At 38.5% G+C, this 14,890-nt stretch overlaps 1 protein-coding gene across 2 annotated transcripts in view; it reads left to right on the top strand.

The window, feature by feature from the left end:
* The first annotated feature begins 1,442 nt into the window (after window positions 1-1,442).
* The window catches only part of prkd3 (protein kinase D3), a 42,315-nt gene continuing 28,867 nt past the window's right edge, over window positions 1,443-14,890 (top strand). Inside the window, exons 1-2 of one of the 2 annotated variants that reach the window (XM_026933940.3) lie at window positions 1,443-2,159; window positions 2,592-3,313. In XM_026933940.3, coding sequence (XP_026789741.1) covers window positions 3,032-3,313 — 282 coding nt within the window. In that variant the 5' untranslated portion in view covers window positions 1,443-2,159; window positions 2,592-3,031. The remainder of the gene's footprint in view (window positions 2,160-2,591; window positions 3,314-14,890) is intronic. The other variant, XM_026933939.3, reaches the window with a different exon arrangement.

The following is a 14,890-nucleotide window of genomic DNA, read 5'->3' as shown; positions in this document are numbered from 1 at the left end:
GCATCAGGTGGTCATTTATTTATTCTGACATTATCTAGTCTATTCCAGTATTATACCAACAAATCCCTGGTATTCCTGTGATCTCCAGCTGTTTGGGTTATGCCATTATCACAAGATTGCTAATGTCATTTGCCTTTTCCTTTCTGATTGTAGGCTAATCTAAACAGTTTCTATTAACTTCCACACCCACTTTTATAACTGCTTCCGGCCTCTTTCATATCCCCTGAGCAACATTTTTACAGAAAAATTACACAAGCACAATATTAAACACAGTATTCATCAAAACTGCATAAAATTCCAGTAAAGGTGCCAATTACAGATGATTTAAAAACAAATCCTCAAACACTGTTCTTGTTTAAAGTGTTAGTTCTGCTCTAAATTCATACAGAAGACTACACAGAATTATGTTCTAATTGGCAATCATTTTTAGGCTAAAGCTTTGGCCCACTCACTTGTTATGTCAGGGAAAAGGATCATCACTGATATCAAAAAGATAACTGATATCATCTCATATCGTTTTCCCCACTATTAATATGTTAGGCTGTATTAACATGGCAACATGAACATCTGTGAAACCTAATACACTAATTTTCTTGTTGCTATAAATAAATTTCCACCCTAAGGGTATATCTTTTTCTTATTCAAGCAAACATCAAACATGTCTGGACTGATCAGACTTTATGGATTATTCGGGAAATTGTGTAAATTTGATTGTGATTCTCCAAACTATACCTTCAATTCATGTCAATAAAAAAAATAAAAAAATAAAAATAATGTTTATTTAGAGTAATATAACTGCATAAATCAGCAGGAATTAATGAGAATGGTCAGAATGGAGCAGAAAAAAAATGGGCTTGGTAATATTATATAATTTATTTATACTTTTTATGTGAGATATCTATAAGAACTTTACATATAATAATAATAATAATAATAATAATAATAATAAACACACACACACACACACATAATGATGTGATAATAAAAATTTGTATATTTTTAACATCTAATTTTAGATTTTTAAATTTTTTTTAATTATATTTTTATGATCCAAATATAATAAAATGCTACTAAAGTAATAATAATGATCATAATAATAATTTAAAAGGTAGATATTTCTTTTGTATATTGTTGAAGACATTATGTTGATTCAACGTACAGATCTTGCTAAAATTTCAATGTTGAGTTATAAGTATTTTGTTAGCCTTTTTACAACCGTTTGGCATTAAAGGTTGTTTCAACGTTATTTCAACGTTGAAACAACAACTGACATTTTTTCAAGCACAGGTAACGCTGTAGGTCGGTCACGTGCCGGCTGGGTGGCTTCAGTGTTTTCAGGTGAAGAAAACATGACGGGATTTTCCCGGTATATAGGCCACTATTTCAACCTGTCCACAATAACCCACGTTTCATACCGCCATTTAGTTTATACAAGACTCTACCTTTAAAAGTAAACTGACATGTGGTTGATAACAGGCTACTAGTTTAGTCAATATGTGTTAAGGATTAATAATCCACGCACTTGAATTGCTAATAATATCAGTCTGACAGTAAAACCTGAGAGCGAAGAGAAGGAACCTTGATCAGACACTTCAGATTCATTTATTCACTGCGACTCGTGTAGAAGAGTCGTTCAGTAGGAACCGATTCACCGCTGTGGATTTGATTCACACCGGTAGAGGTCGCGAAAGCGCTCTCAGCCTCCGTGCACATAACGGAAACGGTTATCAAGTCAGGCATGCGCGTGATGCAAAAGCAGGAAAAAAGCCCGAGAAACACACAGGGTTTATGGGACTGTAGTGGAGTCACTTTGGGCTCCGAGACGGCTTTTGCTTTGACCGAGTTTCACCGCAAGCTGGGAGCGTTTAGTTCTGTTTCAGCGCAGTTGGAGGCTCCAGCCACAGCTGTAAACACGACGCACTCATGAAGCAGCCTTTCACTATCAGGCGTGAGGGAAGAAAAAGTTCTCGAAAAACTACCCAAGTCTGTAATCCAAGTGAGTCCAGGAGTCTGGAGGTTTCAGGGATTTAAAGCCTTTGAGTAAACACAGGATTCTGAAAACACTTCAGCTTCGTTTCTGGAAGGGTTTTTGGTTTGTTTTTGTTGGTTTGTTTCTCATCCACGAATAATGAGAAAACGCCTTTTCTGAATACATGCAGGTAATGTGTGTTTTTCAGCGTACAATATTTGGTCATTTTGAATTACTCGTATTTAAATGTTACTATGCACTCTACAGTGAACACGAGCAAAACATTTGTAAAGTTGTTTTGCTGGCAGTTGTGGTCCTCTGCCAGCTACACGATCGAGAGGGGGAGGATCCTCTCCAGATGTGTGGAATGGCAAAGCTTCCAGATGTTGGTTACAGGGAGCAACTGCAATAATAGAAAAAAAATTAGGGTCTTAATCCTAAAAATGGCACATAAAACCCAATATTGTGATTTTCTCCACTGCGATTGCTTGTGATACTTTATAAAGTGTGTTTTTCTTTTCACTTGTAACTTTTAATTATTTCTATAAAATAATCATGTACATCTGAGATACAAGTAAGACTTACTGCATGTTTTAAACGTTTAATTCTTTCTTTTTAACAGAGCTTGAAAAGCAGGAATGGGATATGAAGAGAAAGACTGTTTCTAGGATGACAGCTGCTCTGTCAAGCTTCAAGATGAGATCCTGATAGCTCCGCTGAGACATCATCAAATACACTTATCAGTGCAGTGTGTACACCACAGAGCACCACGGGTACTGTGGAACGAGAGCATAATTATAATTATTATGCTGTAATTATGCCATTGGGATTACCGTATTAGTGTGTAAATTCAGAACACAAGTATAACACATACTTCATAGCCTCTGCAAAGGACTGTGCAAGACTGTGACAGTTCAGGCACCGTTGATGTACTATATAAGGGATAGATGTCCGGATAAAACTCTTATTAACTCAAAAAATTGGTGGTGCTGAGACACAGATTTCAGTCTCCTCACCTTTGGGTTTTACTCAGCAGTCATCTCAGTGGTAGGAGGCAAGCCAATGTCTGCCTGCAGTAGCACACCTCCTCCACCCTTGCCCAAAGCCTACCTCCACTCCCAGCCTACGCCCCCGACCCCATCCCCGAGCCCCCCTGTGGCTCTCTTTGGCCGCCTGTCCAACGGCAGTCACAGCGCTCCAAGCCCTACGCTCTCCAGAGGTTCTCTCCATGGACTCTCCTTTCTCCTTCAGATTGGCCTCACCAGGGAGACAGTCAGCCTGGAGCCACATGACCTGTCACTCAATGCTGTGAAAGACCTGGTCTGTTCCATTGTCGACCAAAAGGTAGATATTCATATTCAGAAATCTTTCTTGTTTACCATAACGTGATAGAAATGTGTTTTTAGTGCAGCTCAGAGACACTGAGATTCACAATCAGTTTACAAGATAAAAGTATTGATAAAATGAACAGAAACAATATAATAAGCAAACATATGAAAAAAGCACTAGTCCAAATAATGATAATAGTCAGTTTTTCTGTTTCATTCGTGGTCCTTACTACAGTAGAAACAAAGGACAGAATGGCTAAATATATCTATTATTAATTAACAGCTATGCTATAGTTTTTAAGCCACATTTGCTCTAGTTGCAGTAGAAGGTACAGATTGAGCCACTAGTTAAGCTACTGATCAGAAGATTGTGGGTGAGACATTGTAGTGCCTTTGAGCCAGGCCATTAACCCTCAGCTGCTTGGTTTGTAGCTTTTGTGTGTTGCTTTGTCAAAATAAGTTGTCCCCACTTTATATAGTATAACTAACACCTGTGTAGTTTTCCCTGTTACAGGAGGAACACAGCAGTACCTCTTATGTAAATACACATGTGCATCAGCTTCAGTTTTGCATACTTTAAGTACACAAAAGTATTTTGACAGTAACAGGACATCAGGTCTCTCGGGTGTAACAGTGGATGGGAAGCTGCTGTTTCGTTATGATTGTGACTGTATGTACATATTAAACACCCAGGAACTATACACCATTTTTATAAATAAGGTCCAACTTTATATCAATATTACACTTTAAAATAGGCAGACAGGTACATTCCACTTATTAATCCATCTAATTTTGGTGGGTTAGCATGTTACAACACAAATATAGTATAAGAATTATATAAAATGTCTAAATACTCTTGTGTCTTACACAAAAAAGGGACAGTAGTTTTTCTGTAACTACACATTTACATAAAATGAAATGGGACCAAAATGTCAAATAAATAGATGTAAGCTTGGCCAAGGTACAGTATCAGACTGGCTCTATCTCACTTTGGGCTAACATAAATTTCTTCCCTGGCTGTGTGTTGGAAAAGCAAAGAAGGATCTCAGTAAGGTTTAATTTAGCAAGCGTTTATTTTAGAAATTTGATAGTATTTGTCTTATTCAGGAGTCTCACCAAAAATGTTATGAGAGCTAATGGGGAAATTTTTTATGCTGCTTTAATCAAGATTAATTTGAACATTGTAAATCTGAGAATGGTCTAGATTTATAGTGGTAGTGTTTGATCAGCAGGCAACTCTTAAGCAGCTTGCAGCTGACGTGTCTGGTAACAATCCCTAAACTGTGCAGTCTTCTCTCACTACTAGCATAATAGAGTATTAGGAGCTTTTATCAGGAGTCTGAAGAGTAAATAACCTAAGTCTGACAAAAGTTATCTCAATTTTGTTTTCGTTGAAGAGGTACCAAAGCTAATGTGACTGACCAACTGTCTATCATATTAATTTATGTAAAAGGCTGTGACTAATCTAGACTGTGCCTATACTCTGGGCTATAATCACCAGGAAGTTGCTTTAGTGGATAAGCAATAATGGGCATTAGTCACTGATTAAAGAACACTTTTCATACCATCAGTTTTAAAATGAGTTCACAGAAAAATGTAAAGACATAATGGAATCAACCATTTAAGAAATGATAACCTTCATAAAGTCCCCATTCATGACTCATGACATACTTTTAAATTCTGACAAATGCTAATGACGTCTTTTGAGTGACCAATGATATAAATTGTGGGGCTAATGATCGAAAATGGGAACTACAACAAGTGCTAATAGAGGCCCTTTGGGGAAGGAATCATGCTGCCCCATACTCGGGGGAGGAGCAGAGGAAAGGACAGTTAATGACAGGGTTGCCAGGATCACTTTTATATGCCAAATTGGGCTAGTTTAAAATACTCCATAGCCATTAAGTTCTTGTTTTATAGCAGAATCGAAGAATTGAATTGACCTGAATTAAATCTTATAAATTTCCACTCACAGAGGCAAACTGTATGTGTAAACAGTATGTCTATGATGTACAGAACCTTTTCCTGTTGTGAGGCAAAGATTGGGAGCAGGCAGGGGGTATTATGGAGTGGATATCTATACATCAGAAATGGATTTGCACCTCCTTGTTTCCCACACAAAATATGAAAAAGAAGAAAAATGTGTCTCTCTTTTCCAATACCTTTTTTAGACTAGTCTTTTGTGTAGGTTTGGAGATGTAGTGGAGCTTTTAAAAAGACTACTGTCTAATGTCTAAAACAACTCAAAATGAGCTACTAGACTGTATGCTGAATGACTGAATGTTGTTGACATTCAACTGCCTGTTATGGGGTTAATTTTGTTTGAGGCGATGTCGTTATTAATGATGTTCTATCCCCACCAAAGTCTATGGTCACAGGCTACTGCTGAATATAACAGTGCCATAAATGGTACCTTTATATATTAGTTTTAACATGTGCAGCATTTCACTTCACCATCTACATAGCTAAGTGTTTCCTATATGATTATCTTCAGCAAATCCAACTAGTTTGAGAAGATCCATTTAACAAAGTTTTGCACTATTTTGTAACGGCTTTTGTTATGCAGTACATTAACCCAGTTACACCCTTTTAAACTAGACCACACTGAACAGCTCTGTCCAAAGTGTACCACTGTTTTCACAGAGAACAGTCTGGCAGTAATGTGCTGACGTGACCCTTTAACAGAACAAGATGAGCTCCTGCTCGAAGCTAAGAGACAAGCTGCAACCTTGCATGGTTCCTCGTTAATCTGCTACACAAGCAGACAGACAGCATTACTAACATGCAATGCCTGGCTTTGTGTATTTCTTGTCCAGTGCATTTCAGGTCAAGTTCACATTCCTTCAGGCGAGTGTAATGCAGTGGTGAATGCTCACTAGCTTGCGATCTGGAACTTTGCTTCAGGGCAGAATCCAGTATTGATATTTTCTTGATGTTGCTTTCTGGCTTGAAGGCAGGAATTTTGGAGAGAGACAGAGTTTTGGAGTTGTTTTATGTATCATCTGTCACAAGGTTACTGTTTAACCCTTTGACAATAGTATGACATCATGGTGCCTGAGACTTTTTTATGTAGATGTATTTATGTAGCTGGATGCAATACATATATGTAAATACATATATTTAATGTTTTATATTCATTTTATTTCATTTCTACAATTTTTTATTGAAAATTGGGGTGGAGAAGGTAGGTTATTCTACAGAGTGCATCTAGATGCAGTTTTAGTGGACATGCAGCGCACACAGAAGGCTCATTTTTGATGGAAAAACCAAGCAACAGTGTCACTCTCAAAACTTTGTGTGCTGCTCTGGATCACCCAAAACCCATGGGATGAGCTGAAAACCCCATGTGCTGAGATCCAGCCCAGCATGATCATATGGCTTTGATATCAGTGGAAAAAATGACTGATTTCTCCCATTCTCCTGACCATCTTTACTCATACAAGTGCGCAGGCTTACAGACACAAATACACTTACGCATACTTTCTGCTCTTTGCTAGTCCAATCGACAGGGCACAGACAGAGACAGACAGAAAAGTGTTACATATTGATATCTCATTAGGAAGAGCTGTGGGTAAATGTTGTCTGTTACAGGATTTGAGGGCAGCCAAGGAAAATAAATGTACCACCAGCACATTCCAAGCCATACATTTGTCTATATACATTACAAGCCTATTTTTTAAATTCATATTTTAATTTCTGCAAATGATGAGCTCAGTGATGAGCTTAGTTGTTCCATTATTGGGATTATTAGCATTCGTTTCAACTGATTTGTGAACCAGATGTTTAGTTATAACATAGTAGTATAACATAGTAGTATAACATAGTATAAGTAGTATACTAGGACTGTGAGGGCTCTGGACCCAGGGCTCCTCATTTTGAGGTCACCTGGAAGTTGCTGCTTATATATAAAATATAGCATGTCTAATTCTTCAGATACTTGATTTTTGCCTTTGACCAACCCAAGAGTTTCAAACTCCAAATATTCAGATAGTTGTTGAACATCAAGTCAGGTAATGAATAAACTAATACATAAGCAGTTAAAAATACTGTTAGGTGCAATGAAGTTGATCAGCCAGTTTTGCTCTGTAGGACAAAAATTCTCACTTTGCCTGCATGTGATATTTATGCCATATAAAGAATAGCATAATGAGTAGGTTTTGAATATAAAAGTGCCAAAGTAGTAGGTCTAATTGTGTAAAGGGATCTGTAAAGAATTATTTTAAAAATTGTTCATTTTACTGGTGCTAAATTAAAACATTTAGAGAGCTTCCAAATGACAGGGCCTCATATGCAGCTGAGCTTGACCACAGTGTTTCATTTGTATGATGTCTCATCTTCTGGATGAACTTTTGGTTCTGAGTTTGGTTTAGAGTTTCACATGAACTGGAGTCACTGTAATGGAAGGACACTATGCAAACCACACAGAGCTGCTTTGACTTCCTGCTGAATGCAAAACCACACTACTGGGCCATTCATCACTGTCCTGTGCCCGGCTTGTATACAAAGCTTGTATAAAGAGAGCTGAAATGTGGTATTTGTATTACTTATGAATAATACCTGACTTGGGACCAGTTCCACTACTAATTGGAAACCCGGGTCCATTATGCTTGGGGCTACAGTAATTCTTGAGATCAGCCAGCTTGAATAAATGCTGCTGTTTTATATTTAAGGGAAAAGAAACCTAACAATTTTGTAAAAGAGGTGGATGTCTGTGGCACCAAATATTTTCATTTTGCGATTGGTGTATAATGCACAGTGTAGTGCGCGATGAGGGAAATAAACATCTGATAATGAAGCACTTCCTGTTTTGGTGTTGCACTGGCTCTCCTCTGCTGTCACCGAGAGCACAATCACAGGACAAAAGTTCACCACACTGACAAGAAGCATTCATCACATTTTCAAGAGCTGATGTTCCTCATATTTCCACACATTTGACGTCTGAGATGGCCCTAACACATTACACACCTGGAGGCCTGGAAAATTAGGCTAGCACTTTCCATCAGTCAGCTTTGCCATTGCAAAAGATTTACAGTGGAATGTGGGAATTTCTCATCAGATCTTGAATAAGTGGTGATGTGAGGGAACCACTGTATATAGTCTGCTACATTTCAGTGTGAATTTGGGAGGAGGGGGAATTTACTTTGGCTGAGTTTGAATAGCCCCCTCCTCTCCCCCTCTGTCAGAAAGGGATGATAAAGCTAGCTCGGAGGACAAAAGTTTGTAGCTTTTTTGGCAAATACTTTGGAAAAAGGCATAAACTTCTAGAAATCTCTCTGAAGGCACTTTTATGAAGACTAAACCTTGTGCCCGACCTTGAATCACTCAAGCAGCTGGAAACACTGTGCGGTCGGATGTTAATGTGTTGCATACAGGCAAGTAAGAAATCCTTCCCACTGTGTGATAGGTTAGTAACTTTCATTCTATGGGCAAGGTCTGTACTTCCAGCTGTAGTTGTTCCATTTACTGGACACTGCACGCCTTGAATATAAAAGTAATTTGTGCCAGGGAAGGACGGTGACTTTGTTCAGGGTGTGTCTGAATGTACAGATCTGTAATTAATTATTTTTCAACACAGTTCATTTTACTGGTGCTTAGATGCCTCTTTTACAGATTAGTCTCTGTTTAGCTTTAGTTTGCAGCTATTGTCTATGTCAGGAGTATACATCTCCAGTTCAGGAGATTTACATTATTCTACTTTATATAACAGACCTGATTGCCAACACCTTTGTGAATTTGGCATGTTAGTGGATTGTGACCACCAGTATGTGGTCTGTGTGAAAGCAGGTTATGACACGCAAATTCAAGACTAAAGGCACATAGACTGTTCCCTCATACAAACCCCGAGCTCAAGGTTTAATCAGTTGTTGCTGTAGTTTGGGATGTTTAGTCAGTATTTATTAGCTTTAAATACATCTGGCTTTTTAAATTTCCATGGAAAATGCTATCAAATGATCTGGCTAAGAGGAAAGATAGAAAATCTGCCTTCTGTTTTCTGAGAGAAACTTCATCATTCCTCTCCTGCAGGTTCATTGGGAGGATAGCAGTCAACATTAAATTGTTACCAGGGTAACACAGAGCTGAAAAGTCAGCAGCAAAAGACTTAAGACTTGAGCAAAAGAGGGGGAGCACATGGAAACTGGAGTGTGCCATGATCATCCTGGCCAAAACTAACCATAAAATGAACAGGAAATAAATTCCCCCAAGCCTGACCCCAAAGGCCCATATAGCAAGCATCTGCCTGCTCCTATGGAAGGAACAGTATTTCATTTTTTTCATCCAGCATGATATACTGTTACCAAAAACATTCACTTTGACATTTCCTAGAAACTCAGGCTCAGTTAAAAAAGTTTTTAGCGAATAATATAGTGTGTCTTTGGTTTGAAGCATGTAAATTGTGCTTAGTTGCAAAAGCAGATGTGTGCACAGTATAATTTGTTCAGATCGACGTAATGGTACTTGTTTACTTGTTTACTAATTCAATGTTAACTAAAGCCAATGCAATTATCTTACAAGCAAAGGTCTTAAACATTTTTATAAAAGCGAGTGACAGCGAGGGCTACTCGTGTTTTACACAGTAGTACATATTTCTAAGAGAGAGCTGGGCAGTGAAGGGAAGGACTCTCTGCTGCAGAGAACAGCTTAATCTGTACCATCTGCAATTTTGCTTTTTTACTGTTCCTGCTCAAGTGCATAGTGGAGCAGTTGGAGAAAACACACTCCCACTAGTCAGAAATCATGGATCATTGCAGCCTGACTCATCAAAAGGCAGGGTGTGTATGATTGACTGAGTGTGCACATGATTGATGTTTACTCTCTGCATCAGGCCAGAGCCCTGTGTGTGCGTATGTGCGTGTGCTTGTGTGTGCATGTGTGTGTGTGTGTGTGTGTGTGTGTGTGTATGGTAAGAGTCACAGCCCACACCACTGCCACATGGATGTCTTTTCCTTGGCAGTACTTGTTTGACGAGGGCACATGGATGAAGAGAATTTGCCAGTCTTTAAATTAAGAATGAGGTTTTTCTGAAGCATAGCCGTTGCTGTGTTGTCTTGTATAAAAACTGACAGACTGATTTTAAGTAAAAATGTTAGTTTTAAATAAAAGGAAAGTTCTTCATTTAGTTTGTGTTTTTGGAAGGTGTTAGATATTATTACTTGATTACACATTTCATATTGGGATGTAGGATTTTTTTTTTAACAGTTTATTTAATAAAACATTAAAAACCCTCACAAAACACCTCTTTTTCCCACTTACAAAGACTACATCTTCAATTCAGAGAAAAAAAAAACAGTTAAAGGTTGGGTTAAATGTTTTTTCACCACTATTAGCACCATATAGGATAAAGTGGGCCATGCACCCTCCTCCCCCACCCCATGCAGATTAATAAAGCTCCGCATTTAAAATGAAGGTCGTATAAAAATTTTAATAATAAATACCAGTAGGCTGTGGAAAATTTTGAGGCCAAACATAGTGACTTTTGCTAGCTGACACATATGTACTGCTACCACACATATGTACTGTCTCTGTAGAGGCTTTCACTGCACTGTCATTACTAGCATCTAAGTTTACATGAAGGCAAAATAAGTGAAGTTAAGTAAAAAGTACAATGTCAGTAACTATTTCACGATATCAAAGTTGAGTCCAATTATGTATGCGCACACACACACACACACACACGTGTATGTATGTGTGTATGTATGTATATATATATATACATACATACAGTACGTAGAGGTGTATATATATATATGTGTATATATACAGTCAGGTCCATAAATATTGGGACAGTGACACAGTTTTGGTAATTTTGCCTCTGTACACCACCACAGTGGATTTGAAGTGAAGCAGTCAAGATGTGACTGAAGCGTAGACTTTCAGCTTTAATTCAAGGGGTTTAACAAAAATATTGCATTAACCGTTTAGGAATTACAGCCATTTTTTACAGAGTTCCTCCATTTTCACAGGCTCAAAAGTAATGGGACAAACTAATATAATCATAAATATTAGGATTATTTTTATTACTTGGAGGTAAATCCTTTGCAGTCAATGACTACCTGAAGTCTGGACCCCATGGACATCACCAAATGCTGAGTTTCCTCCCTTGAGATGATTTGCCAGGTCTTTACTGCAGCCATCTTCAGTTGCTGCTTGCTTGTGGGTCATTCTGCCTTCAGATTTGTCTTCAGTAAGTGAAAAGCAGCTCAGTTGGGTTGAGGTGAGGTGACTGACTCGGCCATTTAAGAACATTTAATTTCCAAGCTCTTGGGCTGCTTTCACAGTATGTTTTGGGTTGTTATCCATCTGTACTGTGAAGCGCTGTCCTATCAGTTTTGCAGCATTTGACTGAATCTGAGCAGAAAGTATAGCTCTGTACACTTCAGAATTCATCCTGCTACTTCTATCTACAGTCACATTATCAATAAACCCCAGTGACCCAGTTCCACTGGCAGCCAAACATGCCCATGCCATGACACTGCCTCCACATGTTTGACGGATGATGTGGTATGCTTTGGATCATGAGCCCTTCCTTTCCTTCTCCATACTTTTCTCTTCCCATCATTCTGGTACAAGTTAATCTTGCATCAGAACTGGTCAGGCTTTTTTTAGAGGTTTTTTAGCAAAGTCTAATCTGGCCTTTGTGTTCTTGAGTGTTACCAGCGGTTTGCATCTTGAGGTAAACCGTCTGTATTTACATTCATGAAGGTGGCTCTTGATTGTAGACTTTGACAATGATAGGCTTACCTCCTCCAGAGTGTTCCTGACTTGGCTAGATGTTGTGAAGGGGTTGTTCTTCAATAAGAAAAGAATTCTGCAATCATCCACTTTAGTGGTTTTCTGTGGTCTCCCAGGCCTTTTGGTGTTGCTGAGCTCGCCAGTGCATTCCTTCTTTTTAAGAATGTACCAAATTGTTGATTTGGCCCTCCTAAAGTTTCTGCTATCTCTCTGATAGGTCTGTTTTGGTTTTTCAGCCTAATGATGGCCTCCTTCACTTGCATCAACACCTCTTTGGACGGCATATTGAGAGTTCCCATGAACAGCTACCAAATGCAAATTCAACACTTGGAATCAGCTCCAGACCTTTTATCTCCTTAATTTATCATGATATAAGGAGGAAACAGGCCACAGCTGGCCATGAAACTGCTTATCAGTCAATTGTCCCATTACTTTTGAGCCTGTGAAAATGGAGGAACTCTGTAAAAAATGGCTGTAATTCCTAAACGGTTAATGCAATATTTTTGTTAAACCCCTTGAATTAAAGCTGAAAGTCTACGCTTCAGTCACATCTTGACTGCTTCATTTCAAATCCACTGTGGTGGTGTACAGAGGCAAAATTACCAAAACTGTGTCACTGTCCCAATATTTATGGACCTGACTGTATATATATATATATATATATATATATATATATATATATATATATATATATGTAATGATCTTCACTATAATTCTGATTTCAAGAAATTTAGCAGAATTATAGCCTACACTTTAACCATTTTCAAAAAATGTTCACCATCCTAGCAGTAGCTCTTTGTAACAAGATTCTCTGGCTTCCTTCAGCATTAGCTACTGTGGCACTTAGCAAAAAATCAAACAACCTCCCACATATATCCCCCCAAATAACAACACATCATTTTACCAAGCTCTGTTGCACGCTCACACAGAATGGCTGAGGAATGTGTCATTCATCACTCAGGCCAGTCCCCCATAAGCCTATAACTGAGAGATTTTTTTGCATTTACACAGTGACAGGCAACAGTGTCATGGGTTGTGCACAAAATTTTCCTCCATGTCATGGTGCATGCCATGGTTAAAGAAGGTGACACTGGTTTATCTGTTTAACATCTCCATACAGTCATATGAATAAAGTGGATGTAGGTAATTGGAGCAGTTATGATGAGAGGTGTTTGAAGCAAAAGTGAGAGTGCTACACTGTGCAGGAGCTGTTGGCTTTCGTGGGTTGTTGTCTGTTGGGTGAGCTGTTGCATATTTAGAGGGCCAGGCTTAATTTTGTCTCACCTAGCGCAGCAAAATGTGTAGGCTGTTTTTTTTACCTGGGAAACTTGCTTATGAGATTACTGCATGTACCACTGAAAGAGATGAATTGGAATGTTTACAACAAATATCAGTTGTTGCATTTTTTTTGTTTGGCCTGAGTGTCCTATATTTTTTAATTTAGTAATAATGGTCACCAAGAAGGAATGGTTAACCGTTAGACCTTCTAATATTTCGTAGCAAATATTGTCTGAATGCCCATCACTAATGAAGGACATGATTTGCTTTGGCAGTAAACTGATGGGCTCATACTGTGCACATCAACTACTGCAGGGGTATTCAATTAAATTTATGAAATCCAGAAACATAAAACTCCTTGCTTACAAAGATCCAGATAAACAACTAATACAACTGAAATGCTACCTTTAAATGCTTAACCATTAGTGATTATTTCCTGGCTATAAATAAGACACACAAGTGCATGTATTAGTTCACAGGAGTGCTTCACATTACCATTTTAACAAGTGGTAGGGCCATGGGCTCTGAAAAGGAATCTGCACTGAACTTGATGTGAAGACTAAATGCATGCTTCCTTGTCCAGACATCTTTAAATCTTTACTATCCAAGTCATCACTTCACTAATCAGAACAGAGAGGGTAAATGAAATGGCAAATCTGTGAAAGTGTATGAAAACTGTTTCTCACTTAAATAATGTACATAACTGTACGTGATTGGCAACAGTAGATCTGCTTTAGAAGCCGCAATGGGTCTTGGTTGGAAAACTAGAGTCGAGTGTTTTTTCCATATGTAGATCAGTTCTGCTACAGTATTTTTCTAGTGCTCTGTTTTGCTGACCCCTGAACTACTGCAACATTTTTGCTAGAGTTTGCTTGACCTATTTATAGGGGGGGCATTGTTAATTTGTCCAGTAGATTGTTACGAAATGACCAATTTACAAGAATAATAGCTTGAACTGATGCTGATTGAGATCCTAAGCTTGCTAGACTCTAGGGGTTTTATAGTTTATTACAAGGGAGTCAGCAGATTTAGTTACCTTCCAAGGCTGGACGATAAAAACAATTGAAGAAAAAGTGTGCATTGTGTGTTCACCAGTCCAAGGCCTTCGCTGCACCTCACAAGCTTTCCTGGGCTAAAATGAAGAGGATCACTAACTGTGTCTCATCATAAATAATGCTTGCTGACAGGATAGAAAGCAGGGTTAGGACGTACTGTAGCATACAGTCCAGGACATCCTGGAGTTTAGTATAAACAAACCAAAACACATTGGTGAGGTACCATGATGAGCTCACCATGATTCCTCTTAAAGTATGAGACCTCGTTAACTCGTCAAATATGTAACCTTCACAACACAGCAGTAGCCACATTGACCCCTCTGGCGTCTCTGCAGCAAGATGTATGTATGTAAATCTTTCCAATGGGAGTCCCTCTGGAAGTTACACACACCATACATAAAGGATTTTCTGCATGACGTGTTGAAAGTGCACGCAGATGCTTGGCACTTTGTCAGGTTTCGGACCCCGTGCTGTTCAAAATGAGCAAGCAGAAGCCAAGAGTTCATGCATGGTTCATTTGTCAGGTCCAT

This window comes from Pangasianodon hypophthalmus, chromosome 10, assembly GCF_027358585.1.
Source record: "Pangasianodon hypophthalmus isolate fPanHyp1 chromosome 10, fPanHyp1.pri, whole genome shotgun sequence".
Taxonomy (NCBI): Eukaryota; Metazoa; Chordata; class Actinopteri; order Siluriformes; family Pangasiidae; genus Pangasianodon; species Pangasianodon hypophthalmus.
Note: the sequence above shows the minus strand (reverse complement) of the source record. Positions and strands in the feature narration are given on the sequence as shown.